Genomic DNA, 16229 nt, shown 5'->3' with positions numbered 1-16229 from the left:
TTTCTAAATAAAATAATTACTTTACTTTAAATACCATAAGTCCATCATCGTATTTCGAGGGTAGATATCAGAGTGCGTTAACTACGCTCCTTTTGAAAACCAAACCAAGATGAAAATGAAGACAAAGACGATTAAGGCTAACGACTTTGACATACTCGACGAGTCCCATCCCATTATCATTCGACCGCTCCTTAATATCGTCAAGAACTTCGAAATATAATAAATTATATTATGTACATATTAGATTATAAAAGTAGTTTCTAAATAAAATAATTACTTTACTTTTTAATTAATTATTTTTTAAAAAAATTAATCCGAAAGAATTTATCAATTCGATGTGACGAGTTTCATAGTGACTGTTGTTATTGTCCGTTAACCAACTACTATTTTTTTTTTTTTCATGGAATTTTTTATTTTTTCCATTTTTAGTATTAAAACTATTTTTATAATTTTTAGTTAAGTTTTTAATAATCTCATCACGTTAAAATGATGAATCACTTTAATTAAAATAAATAAATGACCCAAATAAAATCTACTCATCCAAAAACTCTGACGAATTCGTGAATCACTACAACTTTTGTTGTATTTTTTAAAATAAAAAAACGGATGCCCTGCTGACCTAAATAAAAATAGAGGGTGGCCTATGAGGGGGGGGGGGGGGAACCGTGGAGACTAAGCTCGTCCCATCGAGGAGCAAGAAAAAAAAGTATAGGAAAACGGAAACAAACGAACAAAACCGGAAAAAGAAGAATGGGGAACAGCCAGTCACCTCCACCAAATCCTCGTTTCAATTCAGCTTCAAGGTTGTTCTTTCTCCTAACAATCTCTTCTGTAATGTTTGGTCTTTTTTTTTTTAATTCAAAGAATTACTTTTGATTTGTCGGTATGATTGAACTAACCAAAAGATTTATGTTTTAGAGCTTTTGCACCGAAGGAATTAGAGGATCTCAAATCACTCTTCACTTCCCTAGCTGCCCAGTCTCAGACCAATGGTCAATATGTTTCTTCTTCTGTTTTTCAGGTGCTCTTCTTCGGGTTTTACCCATTTTTAGTTATGAATGCTTGCTTCGATTTTCTTGGGAATTTTTCCCCTTAACGAAAGTACTAGTTTGGATGTAGGCTTACTTCGGGTTAAAAGGTCCTCTTGGAGACAGAATGTTCGATTTAGCCACCCAGGGGCGCAAAGACGATAGACTTACCTATGAAGATCTCGTGATCACTAAAGTAATTACCTTCTAGTATACCGTATTCCACACCCACCTAAACTCGAAGTCGCATAGATTGAAAATTTTATTGTTGGTTATTTATCACTGCTGAGCAAATGATTAAGAAACAAATGTGGTTGGTTATATATAGCTTCACTTGGTTGTTACTTTATTATTATATGTTTTTACTTATGGGGAGCAAGTAAAAAGGAAAAACATCCTAGTATTCTTGAATGATTGAAGTTAAAAATCAAGATTTTGTGCATGAAAAAATTCATGGTTTTGCTTCAATGTGGAATGGTCACCGTATGTTAGTGTTTGTTACCTTTTTACTATTTGTTTATTCTCAATCAAATGCTACAAGAGTTTTAGTAACTTTTGAAGTAGAAAACTAGTGTCAGAAGGTAATTAACAAGTGCAACAGCTAAGGGAACCTATGTTAGTTGGTGTTTTGAATTGAGCTTGCAGGCCTATTGGTTTTATGTTTCAATTTTTGTAGGGGACTTATGTGAAAGGGACAAATGATGAGATTGAGGAGTTTATTTATCGATTGTTGGATGTCACAGATGATGAAATTTTGACAAGGTAAAATGATGAATTGATGATTGTCTTTGGTAATGTTTCCTTTTCTTCACTGACTCACTTGTTGCTGACTATCAAAATTGTTTCTGTCGACATTTATATCCCAATACATGAAACCTAATGAAGGAACAAATTTTCAAGTTAGAAATTACTCTTATCATCTAATTATTGGAAGCTTCTTGAATTTCTAGCTATCTCTGTCATATCAAGACCTTCTAACTTATGTGGCTCCTTCTCAATGACAGGTCTGACTTAGAATCTGGCCTAGTCACGATGTTTGATCATATATTCCACCTGAAAGGTTCTCAACCAGAATCAAGTTCAAGCTGCTACATGGTGGAGACATTTCTGAATGCTGCGACATTCTCAAAGGATAATGGGGAACGTAATGATAAAAGTATGTCCTTTGAGGATTTCAGATGCTGGTGTACTCTTGTACCATCTGTGAAGAAATTCCTTTCAAACTTACTAGTGCCACCAGATCCAGGTTCTCCATGCTTCTTCTCTGATATGTGCCCTTTTCTTTTGTAATCTTTATCATTCTAGTAGCATCATTGGAGACATAATTTCTTAAAAGTATGAATAGATATGTATATATTATATAATTTAGAATCTGTATCTGTGCGACATTGTTCAAACATGCTTGTGATTAGCTTAACAAAATTATGTAGTTATCTCAATGTGATTTGATTTTATGCCCCCTCCAGCTTAACTCTGATTAAAGCCTTATTCATTTTGGAAAAAACTTATTTTTGTTTGTGTTATACTAATTTGTGAAGGCTTAACTTCGATTAAGCTAGATTATAGATTAACTGGATACATTTCCAGATGGAAATTATGCCAAATCATATTCTGTATCCTATGATTTTGATTGAAATTAGTATCTTAGGTCCAGTTTTAATGTTACTTTTCTGTGTAGGGAGACCAGGATCTCAGATTCCTAAATTGTTGCATTTGGAGAATATTGATCCCAATATACTATTATTGAGAGATGAATATGCTTGGCATATAGGAGGGGCTCTATCTCATGAAGAGATGGAGGAATGGAAACTCTTGTATCATAGTTCATTAAATGGCTTAAGTTTTAACACATTCTTGGGGAACATATTGTAAGTACCCTGCTCCCTTTTTGCTTCCATCTTATCTCTATTCAGACCCCATAAATTGTTGTTCCCATTGGAGTTCAAGTCGTAAGAAATTAATTATCTGATTATTTGTATTTGTTGCTTTTCTAAATAATGATCGATTGATATTTTAGACCGTTTTGGAAGACCTATGGATAATTTTAGTATTCTGTTTTGAAAATATGAAATTGGTCATATCTGATTCTTTTTGAATCAATTATGACTGTATTTTCCTCATTTCTCTGGAATACTTCCAATCATTAAACTCAAATACTCAATCTTGTGTAACATGCTAAAAATTATGGTACGGGCTGTATGGCCTCTATTGCTTTTATTAGGCCTGTAAATGAACTGAACGTTCAGCGAACCGTTCGGCGGGAAATTCGTTTATGTTCATTTATTTATTAAACTAACAAACATGAACAATATTTTGTGATTGTTTAATTAAATGAACGAACATGAACAGAGGGCTCGTTCTTTCATTTACGTTCGTGAACGTTCGGTAATATGTTTGTTCATTTATGTTCGTTCGTTTATGTGCGTTCATTTATGTTCGTTCGTTTATGTGCGTTCATTTATGTTTAGCCCAATCACTCTAGACCCATTTAAAATATTAGAGCCCAATAAATTTTAATCCGATACCTATAAATATTTTAAAATTCAATTAATTTTAAATACAAATAAAAAAAGCTCAAAACAATTAAATAAAATATAATCCTAAAATTGTTAGGAAAGAAAAAAAATCTATTTTCGTTTATGTTCGTTTACGTTCATTTATGTTCATTTATTGTGTTCGTTTACGTTCGTTTATGTTCGTTTACATCCGTTCGTTTATGTTTGTTCATTTGTGTTCGTTTACGTTTGTTCATTTGTGTTCGTTTATGTTCGTTTACATCCGTTCGTTTATGTTTGTTCATTTGTGTTCGTTTACATCCGTTCGTTTATGTTTGTTCATTTGTGTTCGTTTATCATTTAAATGAACGAACACGAACAAGCTACATTCCTTAACGAACGAACACGAACAATAAATTTTTTGTTCGTGTTCGTTCATTTGTTCGGTTAAAGTTAAACGAACAAACATGAACATACCCTCGTTCATGTTCGCTTGGTTCGTTTACAGGCCTAGCTTTAATAACTTCGGGTATTTATCCTTGCTTCTTTATCTAGTTTAATTTGAAGCTGCTTTGATCAAGAACTCTGTAAACCATGTAGTTGATGCACTCTGGTCTTTAGCATATTATACATGGAACAGTAAGAGCTCATTGTGGATGCTGAGAAATTTGGTGGTACATCTATTAGGGAGACCTAAAAGAAACTAACAAGCACTTAAATCCCTCTCATCTCTTGTGACGCATCTAATACCTTTCTTGTCTATGATGAATTATGGGCTTTTTACTAGAATCTGCCAATTGATCTCATCTTTCTGACCGCAAGGTTTGTTTCTGAGGCTTCTTTTTTAGTGGTCCATCATGTGAAATAGAGAAAATGGAAAATTTCTCTGCATCAGATGATGAATTGTTTAACAATTGTTTTGGTCTTTCTCTGTTTTATTTTCTTTTCTTTTCCTTTGTCTCCCTGAAGAAAATATAGATTCCTAGTACGTTCTAATTTTATTTCATTTTCTTGGTTGTTGGGATCATCTTTTTAATAGGTTGCCTAATTACTCAATTGAACTGCAGAAATGATGATGGGCGAACTGTCCTGATCACCAAGGATAGAGAAGGTTACATATTTGGAGGTTTTGCTTCTCAGCCTTGGGAGAGGCATAGCGATTTCTGTGGGGACATGAAGTCTTTTCTATTTCAGCTCTACCCAGTGGCATCTATTTTTAGGCCAACTGGAGCAAACAATAATTTGCGATGGGTATGTTTTACTTGGCTCTTATATCATTTTCTTCTAGGTTTGTTTTCTCTTTCATTTCAAGCTGAAACCAAGTATGTTTGAATCCTTTGCCTCCGATTCCGGTACTTATATTTTGGCTCTTGCTAGTAGGCCTGTCATTGTTGGAATAAACTCTAGTGAATCTAGTAAAAAATATCTAGAGAATCTAAATCTAGACTGTTTCCTGAACAGTTATGACATCGTGCAGCACACTTTGAATTTTGCAGAATTTATTTTAATAGTTTTCATAACTTGAGAACGGATTGGAATTATCTGTAATCATAGCTTGGGGTTGTCCAATATTGATTCTTCTAAAAGCTGGGATTAAAGTGGGTTTTAATGACGACTAAGATGCAAATAATTCTTAATGCTGGGCCTTGGGGTGGTTTATCCAACTCCATTCCTACTTTTTGATGTAGTTGTTTCATATCTCCCTTTTTATCTACTTCTCCAAATTTTGAGTGGAAATCTGCACACTTCTTATGCATATATGAGTTAAGCTGTTTATGTTTCTAACAATAAGCATTTGCAGTGTGCTGCAAACTTCAGTTCAGAGACAATCCCGAACGGCATTGGTTTTGGAGGACGCATAAATCACTTTGGCTTGTTCATCTCGGCAAGCTTTGATGAAGGGCATACTTTTTCCTGTACCACTTTCAATAGCCCTTGCCTTTCTAAGACCAACAAAATATACCCAGAAGTTATAGAATGCTGGGGAATTGTTAGAAAAGGAGTGGAACAAGAAAAAGCGGATGTCGTTAAGGGCACAGTGTTAGAAAGGTTCAAGGAGGACAGACACATGCTCAACATGGTGGGGATTGCAAATGCAAGTGAGTAGCATGGTGTTTGATAATCTACAAAAGTTGCATAACTAAATGATGAAGGCACCAATTCATTGCAGCACTGTACACTAGAATCATTTGAATATGCCCTTGGTTAGTTGTGTATTACTGTATCCTATATATGCTGCTGTGGATGATGAATCCATGCCCTTTGAAATATTGTAATGCTATTGAAAAACGGAAGACTACTTATCATGAAATATTGATAGCCATTATAGTATCCTTTACTATTTGTTGGTGAAATATGAACTGCTGTTTTCGATATTCTTATATAGTCTTTCATTTACTCGTTCACCTCTAATCAACGATCAAGTATGTGGTTAAAAGTTTTTCATATTCATTTATATCCGGTTGGAACAAAATTTCACTCCCCTCTTGAATTGTTAAAAAAAAGTCATTCACAATGAAGAAAAATCTTAAAAATATCAATTAATAACTATTAAATTAAACATTCCAAAACTTTTTTTCTATGAATATATTTAATAACTATTAAATTAAATAAGTAAACTTTTTTCTATGAATATATTTAATAAAACACAATGTATCTATGGACAAAATTATGCTTTGTCATGGGTCACTATCTTAATTTTTTTATTATTGAAATATATATATGAACAAATATATACTTAAACTTCTTAATTTTAATTTATTTTGATTTTATTTTTTATTATATTTTTTCTCTTTGTATCATAACTCCGTTCTTGAATATATTTTAAATAATATTTGAACAAATAATTAAAAATAGTTAATGATAGAATTATCGTTGTTTGCTGGTGAAGAAAAAAAATATAAGACTAGTATATTTAATAACTATCATAATTGAATCCCATGGAAAATTAAATAATTTAGCTTTGCTTTTGTCACACACTTGTAGACAAACCAGCTTTCATAGTACTATAACAATAGAATGAAGTCTAGACACACACAAAAGAGAAGTCCCATTTTTTTCTATGTAATTAATCTATGGACGTCGGGAAGGAACCTCAATCAAACACTAGGACGATGAAAAAAGCTCCGCTAATAATAAACTGTATCATGCTTTCTATAGGTAACTGTGCAGGTCCACTTATGATTCGCCTCTACTTCATCCATGGTGGCAAACGAGTCTGGTTCTCGAGCTGAATCGAGACCGGTGCTTGGCCCGTCATCCTCCTCCCAATCTCTTGTGCTTACTTTTACCGTTCTAGGACCCAACCCAGTTCCCAAAACAAGTTTTTCTCTATGAAACCGCACTTGTTCCTTGCTTCCGCCGTCATTGGAATCCTCACCGGCCTTGACGACTACCTCTATGCCTATGGGGTCGCTCGTCTTTCGTTTTCGACTTCATCTTTAATAATTGCGTCGCAGTTGGCTTTCACAGCGGGCTTTGTTTTGTTTTGGTGAAGCAAAAGTTCACTCCTTATTCCATAAACGCCGTGTTTATGTTAACGATCGGAGCCGGTGTTCTAGCTATGCATACGAGCGGAGACCGTCCCGCGAATGAATCGAACAGGGAATACGTTTCGGGTTCATAATAATCATCGGAGCTTCGCCTTGTATGGCTTTATTCTGCCTCTGGTGGAGTTAACGTAAAAGAAAGCAAAACAAGAAATCAGCTACGCGCTTGTGATGGAGATTCAAATGGTGATGTGTTTGTTTGCTGCTGTTGTTTGCACCATTGGCATGCTGCTTAACGATGATTTCAAGGTTACTTTTTCTTCTCTTTCTATCATTAACTCTTGCCAGTTTAAGCACATCCCATTTCCATAAAACAAAATTATATAGTTCAATATATATTGAAGTTGATTAAATAGTTATTTTTATTTTTTTAATATTATGGTTCAAATGTTTGATTTTTGAGATAAAATGATTCATAATGTTTGATTAAATAATTACTTTAGTTCTCTTCTTTTTTTTTTAGTATATCGATCCCAAAGTTTTATTTTAAGTTAAACAACATCCATATTTTAGAGCGTTCATTGTTTATTGACTAGCATAAACCAAACGACCTCAATGGGTAAGGAATTATTATTATCCTTTGAAATCTCAAGTTTGAGTACGACGTCTGCAAAGATGTACAAGTGTTTCATTGTCAAGTGAGAGAGTCTTTAAAAAAAGTTTATACCTCGTATTCACCGTAAACTAATTAAACAAATCGTTTGTCTACTAAAAGTTTCATACACAGAAGAGAGAAAGAACATGAACCAAAATGCCTCCGAATGTTAAAGGCATTTTTTGTGTGAATATATCAAGACTAAAAGCTATTAATTGAATTCTAAGGTGCAGAGAAGTACCTATTTAGAAAGTAAAATTGACTAGATATTTTGCAGGTAATTCCAAGGGAAGCAAGAGAATACGAGCTAGGGGAAACAATTTTTTACGTGATAGTGATTTGTAGTGCAATAATATGGCAGTGTTTCTTCTTGGGAGCCATAGGAGTAATCTTTTGCGCGTCGTCTTTGTTATCGGGAATTATAATTGCTGTTCTACTACCCGTAACTGAGATTTTGGCAGTCATTTTCTACAAGGAAAGTTTCCTCTCGAAGAAGGGAGTGGCACTTGCTCTCTCACTTTGGGGCTTCTTCTCTTACTTCTACGGTGAGATTCAGGAATCCAAGAATAACAAACCCACCCTTCAAACCGAGGTGGCCTCAGTTTCTGACCCTCAGGGAACTGTGTAGAACAGCGGCGATCATCCGAGTGGCTAAAAGTTCAATGGAATATTGCTCCATAAATTTTTCATTGTTGAATCTTTTCAATGTTCATGTAAGAATTTATGATTTCAGTTCCATAACAATGACAACTATTAATAAAATATATTCCCGATTATTCTTCTCCAACTATTAATACAATCTAATAATTTGACGTATATCATAAATATAAATAAAATCCATTGAATCTATAAGTGATTTTAGCGGTTAAGGAAAGTATTCTTTTTTCTAAAGTTTTTGTGTTAAACAATTGCGTTTGCATTGTATATGTGTGTTGTCGATGGTTAATAAAGATTCTGAATAAATAATATCATTGAATGGTTTTAATGGTAAAAAAATATTTCGTACAAGTCCCGAATTTAAGTAACTACGCATGTCTATAAATTATGTGTTATCATATTCTAAAAGGTTTCCAAATAAATTTACCTAATTATCAATTTAGATCATTAAACAAAATCACGAGTAGTTTTCCTTTTTTTCCCCACTCAAAACTTATGTAACGAGAGCAGAATAAAAAAAGATCGGTTGAACAACCACGTCAAAAGGAGACCCAAAAATAGACTAGAAACAGCTAATTTCGTTCTTGGTTTTAACATTGAGAGGCTAATAAAATATAAATTTACGTGTATTGAGGCTTCGTGTACTATTAAAAAATTATCTTTAATCTCAAAAAGAAATAATTTAATAGCATAGTAAAGAGAAGAATGATCGATCTTAGAAATTCTTATGTAGAAGCCTTTTGATTTTGATTGGGGCAAAAATGATAAGTAAATGGGGGTTTGATTGAAAGAGTTTAATGAAAATAAATGTAAAAAAAGAATTAAATCTAAGAAATTTAAAGAAGGTAAAATTAAGAAGAAAATTCAATTTGAGTAAACAATCTCAGGCTTCGTTTTGCCTCAATTCCAATTGATCATCGAATAAGGTTTTACTTCGGATTAATGTTGATTACAATATACAATGTTCAACCCTTTTAACTTGTTTTTCTCTCCAGTAGACTGACAATCCAAAATCAATCTTTGAATTTCATTCCTTATTTAGGCTAACCACGACTATCGACGCTAGTGCCAATTTAGTTTTAAGTGTTGGAAAAACCCGACTCGGACTATGTTGTCTTAATGAGAATCGAATCCAATCTCAATTTCCTTTAGTGGGCCGTCGCTAAATGTGTTCCCAGGAAGCCGAACTTGCTACTAGCTGATTCTTCCACCCAACTTTATCAGAACAACATCCAAGCCAACGTGCACTTATTGAAACGAAAGTGTTTTGATTTTAAAGGAAATTCTGATTGCCAATCCAAGTTTGCAGAAAATTGAGAATTTAACCCGAAGGTATTAGGTTCTTTTCAATTCTCACGATCGGAATTGAGTCATCGCTTCAGCCTTTGGCTTATTGAAAAATTAGCTAAGCATGATAGAAATCATACCCAGTATGTTTTAAAGAAAGAAAATAAGAATTTAAAAGTAAAAACGAAATGAAAGAAAAGAAATACTTTATAAAATAAGAAAACAAGAACAAAGCTAAATTCAAGATATGTTTCAAGCTTACTCTGAGAGGGTATTTATAGATTTCTAAAACCCTAAAAATGAAGTAGAAATGACTAAAGATAATTCTTGAAAATAGTCAAATAAAATCCTAAAAACAAGTGATAATTCCTAATTCAAATTTAAACTAAAATGAGTCATTTGCTCGTCCTTTTAGAATGACTGGACCACAATTTGAAAGCTGCTGATTGGACGCCATGTCAGACGTTGTCATGCTCTAAATCATGCCCACTACTCCAGCCTTAACTCTAGATAATAAAATATGCAAAACTTCGCCTTTTTAGTGTTGTTTCTAGAACATAAAGTATTGCATAGAAAATGAATCACAGTACCCAACTCAGTAGTATAAACTAATCAAGGAGTAAATAACAACAAAATAATAGCTAAATAAATCACTCATCAAATTCTCTCTCACTTATTCAATGCTTTTCCTCAAGCATTCCTTAATCAAAACATCAAAATCACAAGTTACCATCCGTCATCTCGCAATATATCTAAGACAACCAAATGAATCAAGGTCATAACAATTTTCGAAATCGAGAAACAATCAAGTAAAGGCACGACTAGGAACAAATTTAAGCAAATCATGACATCCCAATTATCCTTAAACTTCAATGCTTCGAGACTCAATACCTCACAAGGATGCACTCATTATCACTCAATGTGTTTTGGGTAAAAGAAAAATCGCTCAAGTCGGAACTAATCAAGACATTACCATAAGCTTGTAATCAAATCAAGTCTCCACTACTAAAAATGAACGAAATCCATTAATCAAGGTTTCACGAGACTTTTTTGCGTCAAAATAATTCCTTATTCTCAAATAATAAATAAAGGATATTAAACGTAGTAAGAGAGAAGTAAGGTCGATCCCACAAGAACTAAGAAAACTTCTTGATTTATTCTTGTTTAATCTATGAGCCAAGAAGTAAGTTTAATAGTATTTAAGTTAAGGTGGGGATTTGTATATGAAAAGAGTAATATAAAATAAAGTAAAAAGTAAGAAAATAAGAGATTATAAAGGAGGTTAAAAAGAAAAAGATTTAATATGGTAAAGTCACCCTTAGGATTTTGCTTTGACCCAACTTCCTCGATCATCGAAAAAGGTTTTTTACTTCGAGATTCAAGCCGATTACTTGTCTACAAGGACCAATCCTTGTGACTATGCTTTGTATACCAAATACCCGAGTGCAACATTCGATATCGATTTTGGAAAATTGACCTAATCAACAACAATGTTGTAGATAAAAAACGTTTAAGTTCGTAAAAGACCGACTCGGATTATCGTTTCAATAATAATTGATTATGATCTCAATTTCCTCTTAGCAAACAATTTTGCTAAGTGTGTTCCCAAGAAGCCGAATGTGCTTTCAATAAGTCGATCATTCCTCCCACACATTTAACCATAACAACATCTTGACCAACGTTAATTTTTGGTTTTGAAATTGTTTTGATTTTGAAAATAAGCTCAAAGAAACTGAGAGAGATATCCGAAGTTGTTTAAGTTCTTTTCAATTATCATGTTGGAATTGAGTCATCGCTTTAGCCCTTGGCTTTAAACAAAATTAGCTAAGCATGACAGAAGTCATACTTAACATTAAAAATAAAACTTTAAAGAAAAATAAAGAAAAAGAGCTAAAGTAAAAGAAAAATAAATTTATAAAACTAAGGAAGAAACAAAAGGATTCGAGAGATGAAAGATGATGCATTTCAAGCTTACCCCGATGGTTTATAGTCTCTGAAAAACCCTAAAAATATATTAAAAATCCTAAAAGATAATTCTTGAAATTAAGTCCTAAAACTAAAGATAAATCCCGAATTTAAATTCGAATTTGTGGGTGAGTCTTCTACTTCCACAAAAATGCTAATTTGACCTTCTAAAAGATGCTGACTGGATTCTACGTCAGTGCTTTCATGCCCACTAGGTCGCCCATGATTCTAGAAAAAAATAATAAAAAAGTGTAGAACTTGTCTTTTAAGCATATTTTCCAAAAGTCATGTTCTACGCATAAATCATGTAAAAATGCCCAAATCACCAATAATAATGGACAATCAAGGAGTATTTAAACACAAAATATAGCACAAAATAAACACTCGCCAAATTCCCCCTCATTTATCCAATGCTTGTCCTCAAGCATTTCTCAATCAACATGCCAAAATCATAAGTTGCCATTCTCCAGTTTACATCATACTTTAATCATCCCAATGAACCAAAATCAATGCAATTAATTGAAACTATAAAGCAATCAAGCAAGTGAAAATGCTATGAAATAAGTTAAAACAAAACAAGACATTCCAATAACTCACTAATCTCATGATGCAAAGTTCAAAACTCTCACAAAAGATTCACTCATTCTGCTCAAAGTGTTTAAGGACAAAGAAACGACCAAACCAAAACAAGTTAAAGCATTACCATAACTTGTAATTAAATCCATTCTCCACTACTTAAAAATGAATATGGTGCAAAAGTCAAGAGGTCTTTAAACATGGTTGTAACGTGTCTAAGGTATGGGTAGGATAAATGCCAAAAATGGGTTTAAGTTTCAGGATAAACTCTTTCTATTTTTTTTGAACTTTTCTTCTTTTTTTCATTTTTTATGTTTGACCGAGTCTGCTTTTTTTTTTCTATTGCACCGTATATTTTTTTTGCACAGTTTGAACCAAGTTTCACTATTCGAATCTGCACAATATTTTTCTGTATTGTTCAAACAATATAATTTCTGCTTTTTTCGAACAATGGTTCTCCCTTTCTTTTCTATATTTTTTCGAAGGAACAACCTTCCCTTTACTTGAAAACGGGTGACGAGGGAGGGTAAAAATAAAAACGGTTTCAGTTTAATATTGTGGTAAAACAAAGAAAGGTTATAAGGCTCAAATTTGGCTATCTGAGGGGAAAAATAAACCAAGGGTAGCCATTTATTTTTTGAAAAAGAAAAAGTTTAATCCTAATGCCTCTATCATACTAAAAACATTAAATTCATGCATGTAGTCTCGATAAGTATTACATCACAAGTTCTAGAATGCTAAAACTAGTTTGGCACACATAAAGAAACAAAGAGAATGAATGAAAAGAGTATACTCATTAGGCTCAAAACTCACAAGAATAGGCTCAATGTATCAAGTCTAGCATCAATTCAACCAATAAACCATGAAATGTCAAAAATTTCATGAACAAATCACTAGCTATGCCAACTAACCATCATGCATCCAATGTTCAATTCAAAGCAAGATGAAAAATTCATCGAAAAAATTAAAACAATCAAGTAAACTAAAGAATAGGCAACAAACAATTCCAACTTATCAAAATCAAAATAACTCAAATTCAACCATCCAACAAGCAAGGTGAAATTCAGCATGCTATCCTTCCCCATCACTTAATTTGTTTTGTCTCAAAACGTAATTCAAATTTAAAGCAAAAGAGAGGGAAAAAATATTCCTAATCTAGTGACGGCCGCGACTACGTCGAGATGAGCCCAAGCGAAGGTAGGGTAGAATCTCAGCGAGATCGATCTCAATGGAAGCGAGCTGACCTTGTACACCTTGCATATCATCTCATGAAAATTGTTTGCCACCATATGACTCTTCTCACACTTGGGATGAGTTTTTTCCATTTTCTCGCTTTTGGTTCGATCAATTCTTGATTCAAGTAGGAATAATGTGGTACCTACAAAATTAAAAATTAAAAATTAAGAATGCTGAAAATAATGAAATAAAATTTCCAAACAAAGTAAAATAAAAAACAAATTAAACTAGACGATTAAATTAAAAATATAGGTTACCTCCTATGAGCGCTATTGTTTAATGTTGTTAGCTCACGACCTGATTCGCTTAGATTTCAGGCTCTCCAATTCAATTTCTTTAATTAATCCAACCGGAGCATTATTGTAATAAGGCTTCAATCTTTGATCGTTTATTTTGAATCGATATATCATATTGTCTTCAATCTCTACCATGTGGAAATATTTGAGTCACCTTACAAGGTCTGAGCCACTTTAACTTTAGCTAACATGCAAAAAGTTTAATTTTTGAATTAAATAAAAGAACTTTTGCCCAACAACAAATGATTTAAAAGAAATCTTTCGGTAATGATATTCTTTTAGTTTTTCTTTAAATATACCGATGTTGTCGTAAGCATTCCTTTTCTGATTTCTTCCAATTCTTGAATGTCTAACTTTCACCTCACTGATCGCTGCCATGTCCATATTGCATTGTTTAACTGCCCAATAGGCTCGATGATCCAATTCAATCGAAGATGAGTTGAAACAGTGACATTCTAATGGGACCTTTATAAGCAGTCCAATATGCCCATAATACATTGGATAGCTTGAGACTCCAATCTCTATGATCCGACTTTACAATTTTTTGAAGAATTGCTTTAATCTTTAATCTCACTGTTCGATACTTTCGCTTCTCTGTTGGTCTGTGGATGGTAAGCAGTGGCAATTCTTTGAGTCACTCTAAACTTCTTCATGAGCACGTCAATTACCTTGTTGATAAAATGGGTTCATGGATCGCTTATTATCGCTCATGGTGTGCTAAATCTGAAAAAGATAGAATTTTTCAAAAAAAATTAACAATGGTTCTAGCGTCATTTTTCGGGTAGCCTTAGTTTTTACCCATTTAGAAACATAATCAATAGCAAGGATGATATAAAATATTTCCAAATGAAGAAGTAAAAAGGACACTTGTAATCGATTCCCCACACACACAAAATCTCACAGGCGTGAATCATATTTTGAGGTAATTCATTCCTTCGGCTTAAATTCCCTGCACATTGAAACTTCTCACATGATTTACAAAATAAATAAATGTCACGTAATAAAGTAGGCCAAAAGAAACCACATTCCAAAATTTTATGGGCAATTTGCTTTAGTCCAAAGTGACCACCACATGAATAAAAATGACAAAAGTTTAGTATATTTTACCTCTTCTTCAGAGACACATCGCCTAATTACTTGATCCGAGCAATGCTTCCATAAATAAGAATCATCTCAAATATAATATCGGAACTCCCACTTTAGTCCATTAATTTCATATCTAGGCAAGTCTAAGGGTAATTTACATGTGGCCAAATAATTTACCATATCTGTGAACCATGGAACCATATTCTGCGCCAACATCTAATGTTCCTCTAGGAACTCTTCTTGAAGCGGCGGATCGATTATAAAAAGGGGAATACGACTCAAATGATCTAAAACTAGGTTCTTGTATCCCTTATTGTCTTTAATTTCCAAATTAAACTCTTAGAAAAGAATGATCCATAGGATAAGCCTTGGCTTTACCTACTTTTTGCTCATCAAGTACTTTAAAGCTGTGTGGTCAGAAAAAGTAATCACTTTAGTTCCAAGTAAATAAGATCTAAATTCATCTAAAGCAAATACAATAGAAAGTAATTCTTTTTATGTTGTGGAGTAATTTCTCTTAACCGAATCCAAAGTTTATGAAGCGTAGGTGATAATATGTAATTCTTTGTCCAAGAATGACTCCAACGCTCGAATCTGATACGTCACACATAAGATCAAAATCATATTCCTAATTTTGTTCTTTGACGATTGGTGTGTGATCAACTTTTGTTTAAGTACATGAATGATTCTTTGCACTCAAGATTAAAGTTAAATACTATCTTTTTGTAATAGCTCACACAACGGTTGCGCCAGCTTAAAAAAATCTTTGATAGAAACCTGCATGACCAAGAAAAGAATAAACCTCCCTCACAGTTGTGGGGTAAGATAGTGAGTGTATAATATCGGTCTTGATTTTATCAACGAAAATTCCATTAGACGAATCAATATGTCCCAGAATTAATTCCTTACCAACCTTAAAATGTCATTTTTATAACATCAAAATCATCGGGTCAGTGACTAAAATGTTAGAATGTAAAATTTAGTGGTTTAATGGATTAAAGTTCTTGGATTTATTGTGGAAATTTTTGTATAGAAGTGGATATCAAATTTGAAATTGTGGAAGGACACTATGCTCCTTTCACAAAAATACTTTTTATCTTACCTTTATGGGTTATATAAAACGTGGGAAAAGGGGAAAAGTCTGGAAACTTTTCTATATTCTTTCTCCTTGCCCGTGGAAGCCATTGTAAAGGCAAGTTTCTATGATTGTTTCTAAATTATTTGGTTGGTGTTGATAGCTTGGGTGTTATAAAAGCTTAAGAAAAGCTTGTAATGGATTAAAACAATAAGAGGAGTGAATTAGAAATGAATTTGTAAAATGGGTTTTGAAACAATTTTTGATATGGTGTAGTTTTTGGAGTTATATGGCTAAATTTGACTTATTAATGGGCTATTGAAGGATATAGAAAGTTTAGAATGGATTAAGAGTATGATTGAAAACATGGTATGATTTTTAGATG

The 16229-nt window shown here is 33.1% G+C and overlaps 1 protein-coding gene and 1 pseudogene across 1 annotated transcript; both read left to right on the top strand.

Annotated features, from left to right (window-relative positions):
• The first annotated feature begins 666 nt into the window (after positions 1–666).
• On the top strand, positions 667–5812 carry LOC120171982 (MTOR-associated protein MEAK7-like). The gene is made up of 8 exons (XM_039179570.1): positions 667–803; positions 919–1021; positions 1120–1224; positions 1705–1790; positions 2033–2274; positions 2707–2896; positions 4591–4774; positions 5325–5812. The coding sequence occupies exons 1-8, from the start codon at positions 751–753 to the stop codon at positions 5628–5630; spliced, it is 1269 nt and encodes a 422-aa protein (XP_039035501.1). The 5' UTR covers positions 667–750; the 3' UTR covers positions 5631–5812.
• Positions 5813–6597: 785 nt separating this feature from the next.
• On the top strand, positions 6598–8294 carry LOC120172078 (annotated as a pseudogene).
• Positions 8295–16229: the final 7935 nt, after the last annotated feature.

Source organism: Hibiscus syriacus, unplaced genomic scaffold (genome assembly GCF_006381635.1).
Source record: "Hibiscus syriacus cultivar Baekdansim isolate YM2019G1 unplaced genomic scaffold, ASM638163v2 tig00111841_pilon, whole genome shotgun sequence".
Classification (NCBI taxonomy): Eukaryota; Viridiplantae; Streptophyta; class Magnoliopsida; order Malvales; family Malvaceae; genus Hibiscus; species Hibiscus syriacus.
The sequence above is the reverse complement of the archived record's forward strand: the minus strand, read 5'-3'. Positions and strand labels throughout refer to the sequence as shown.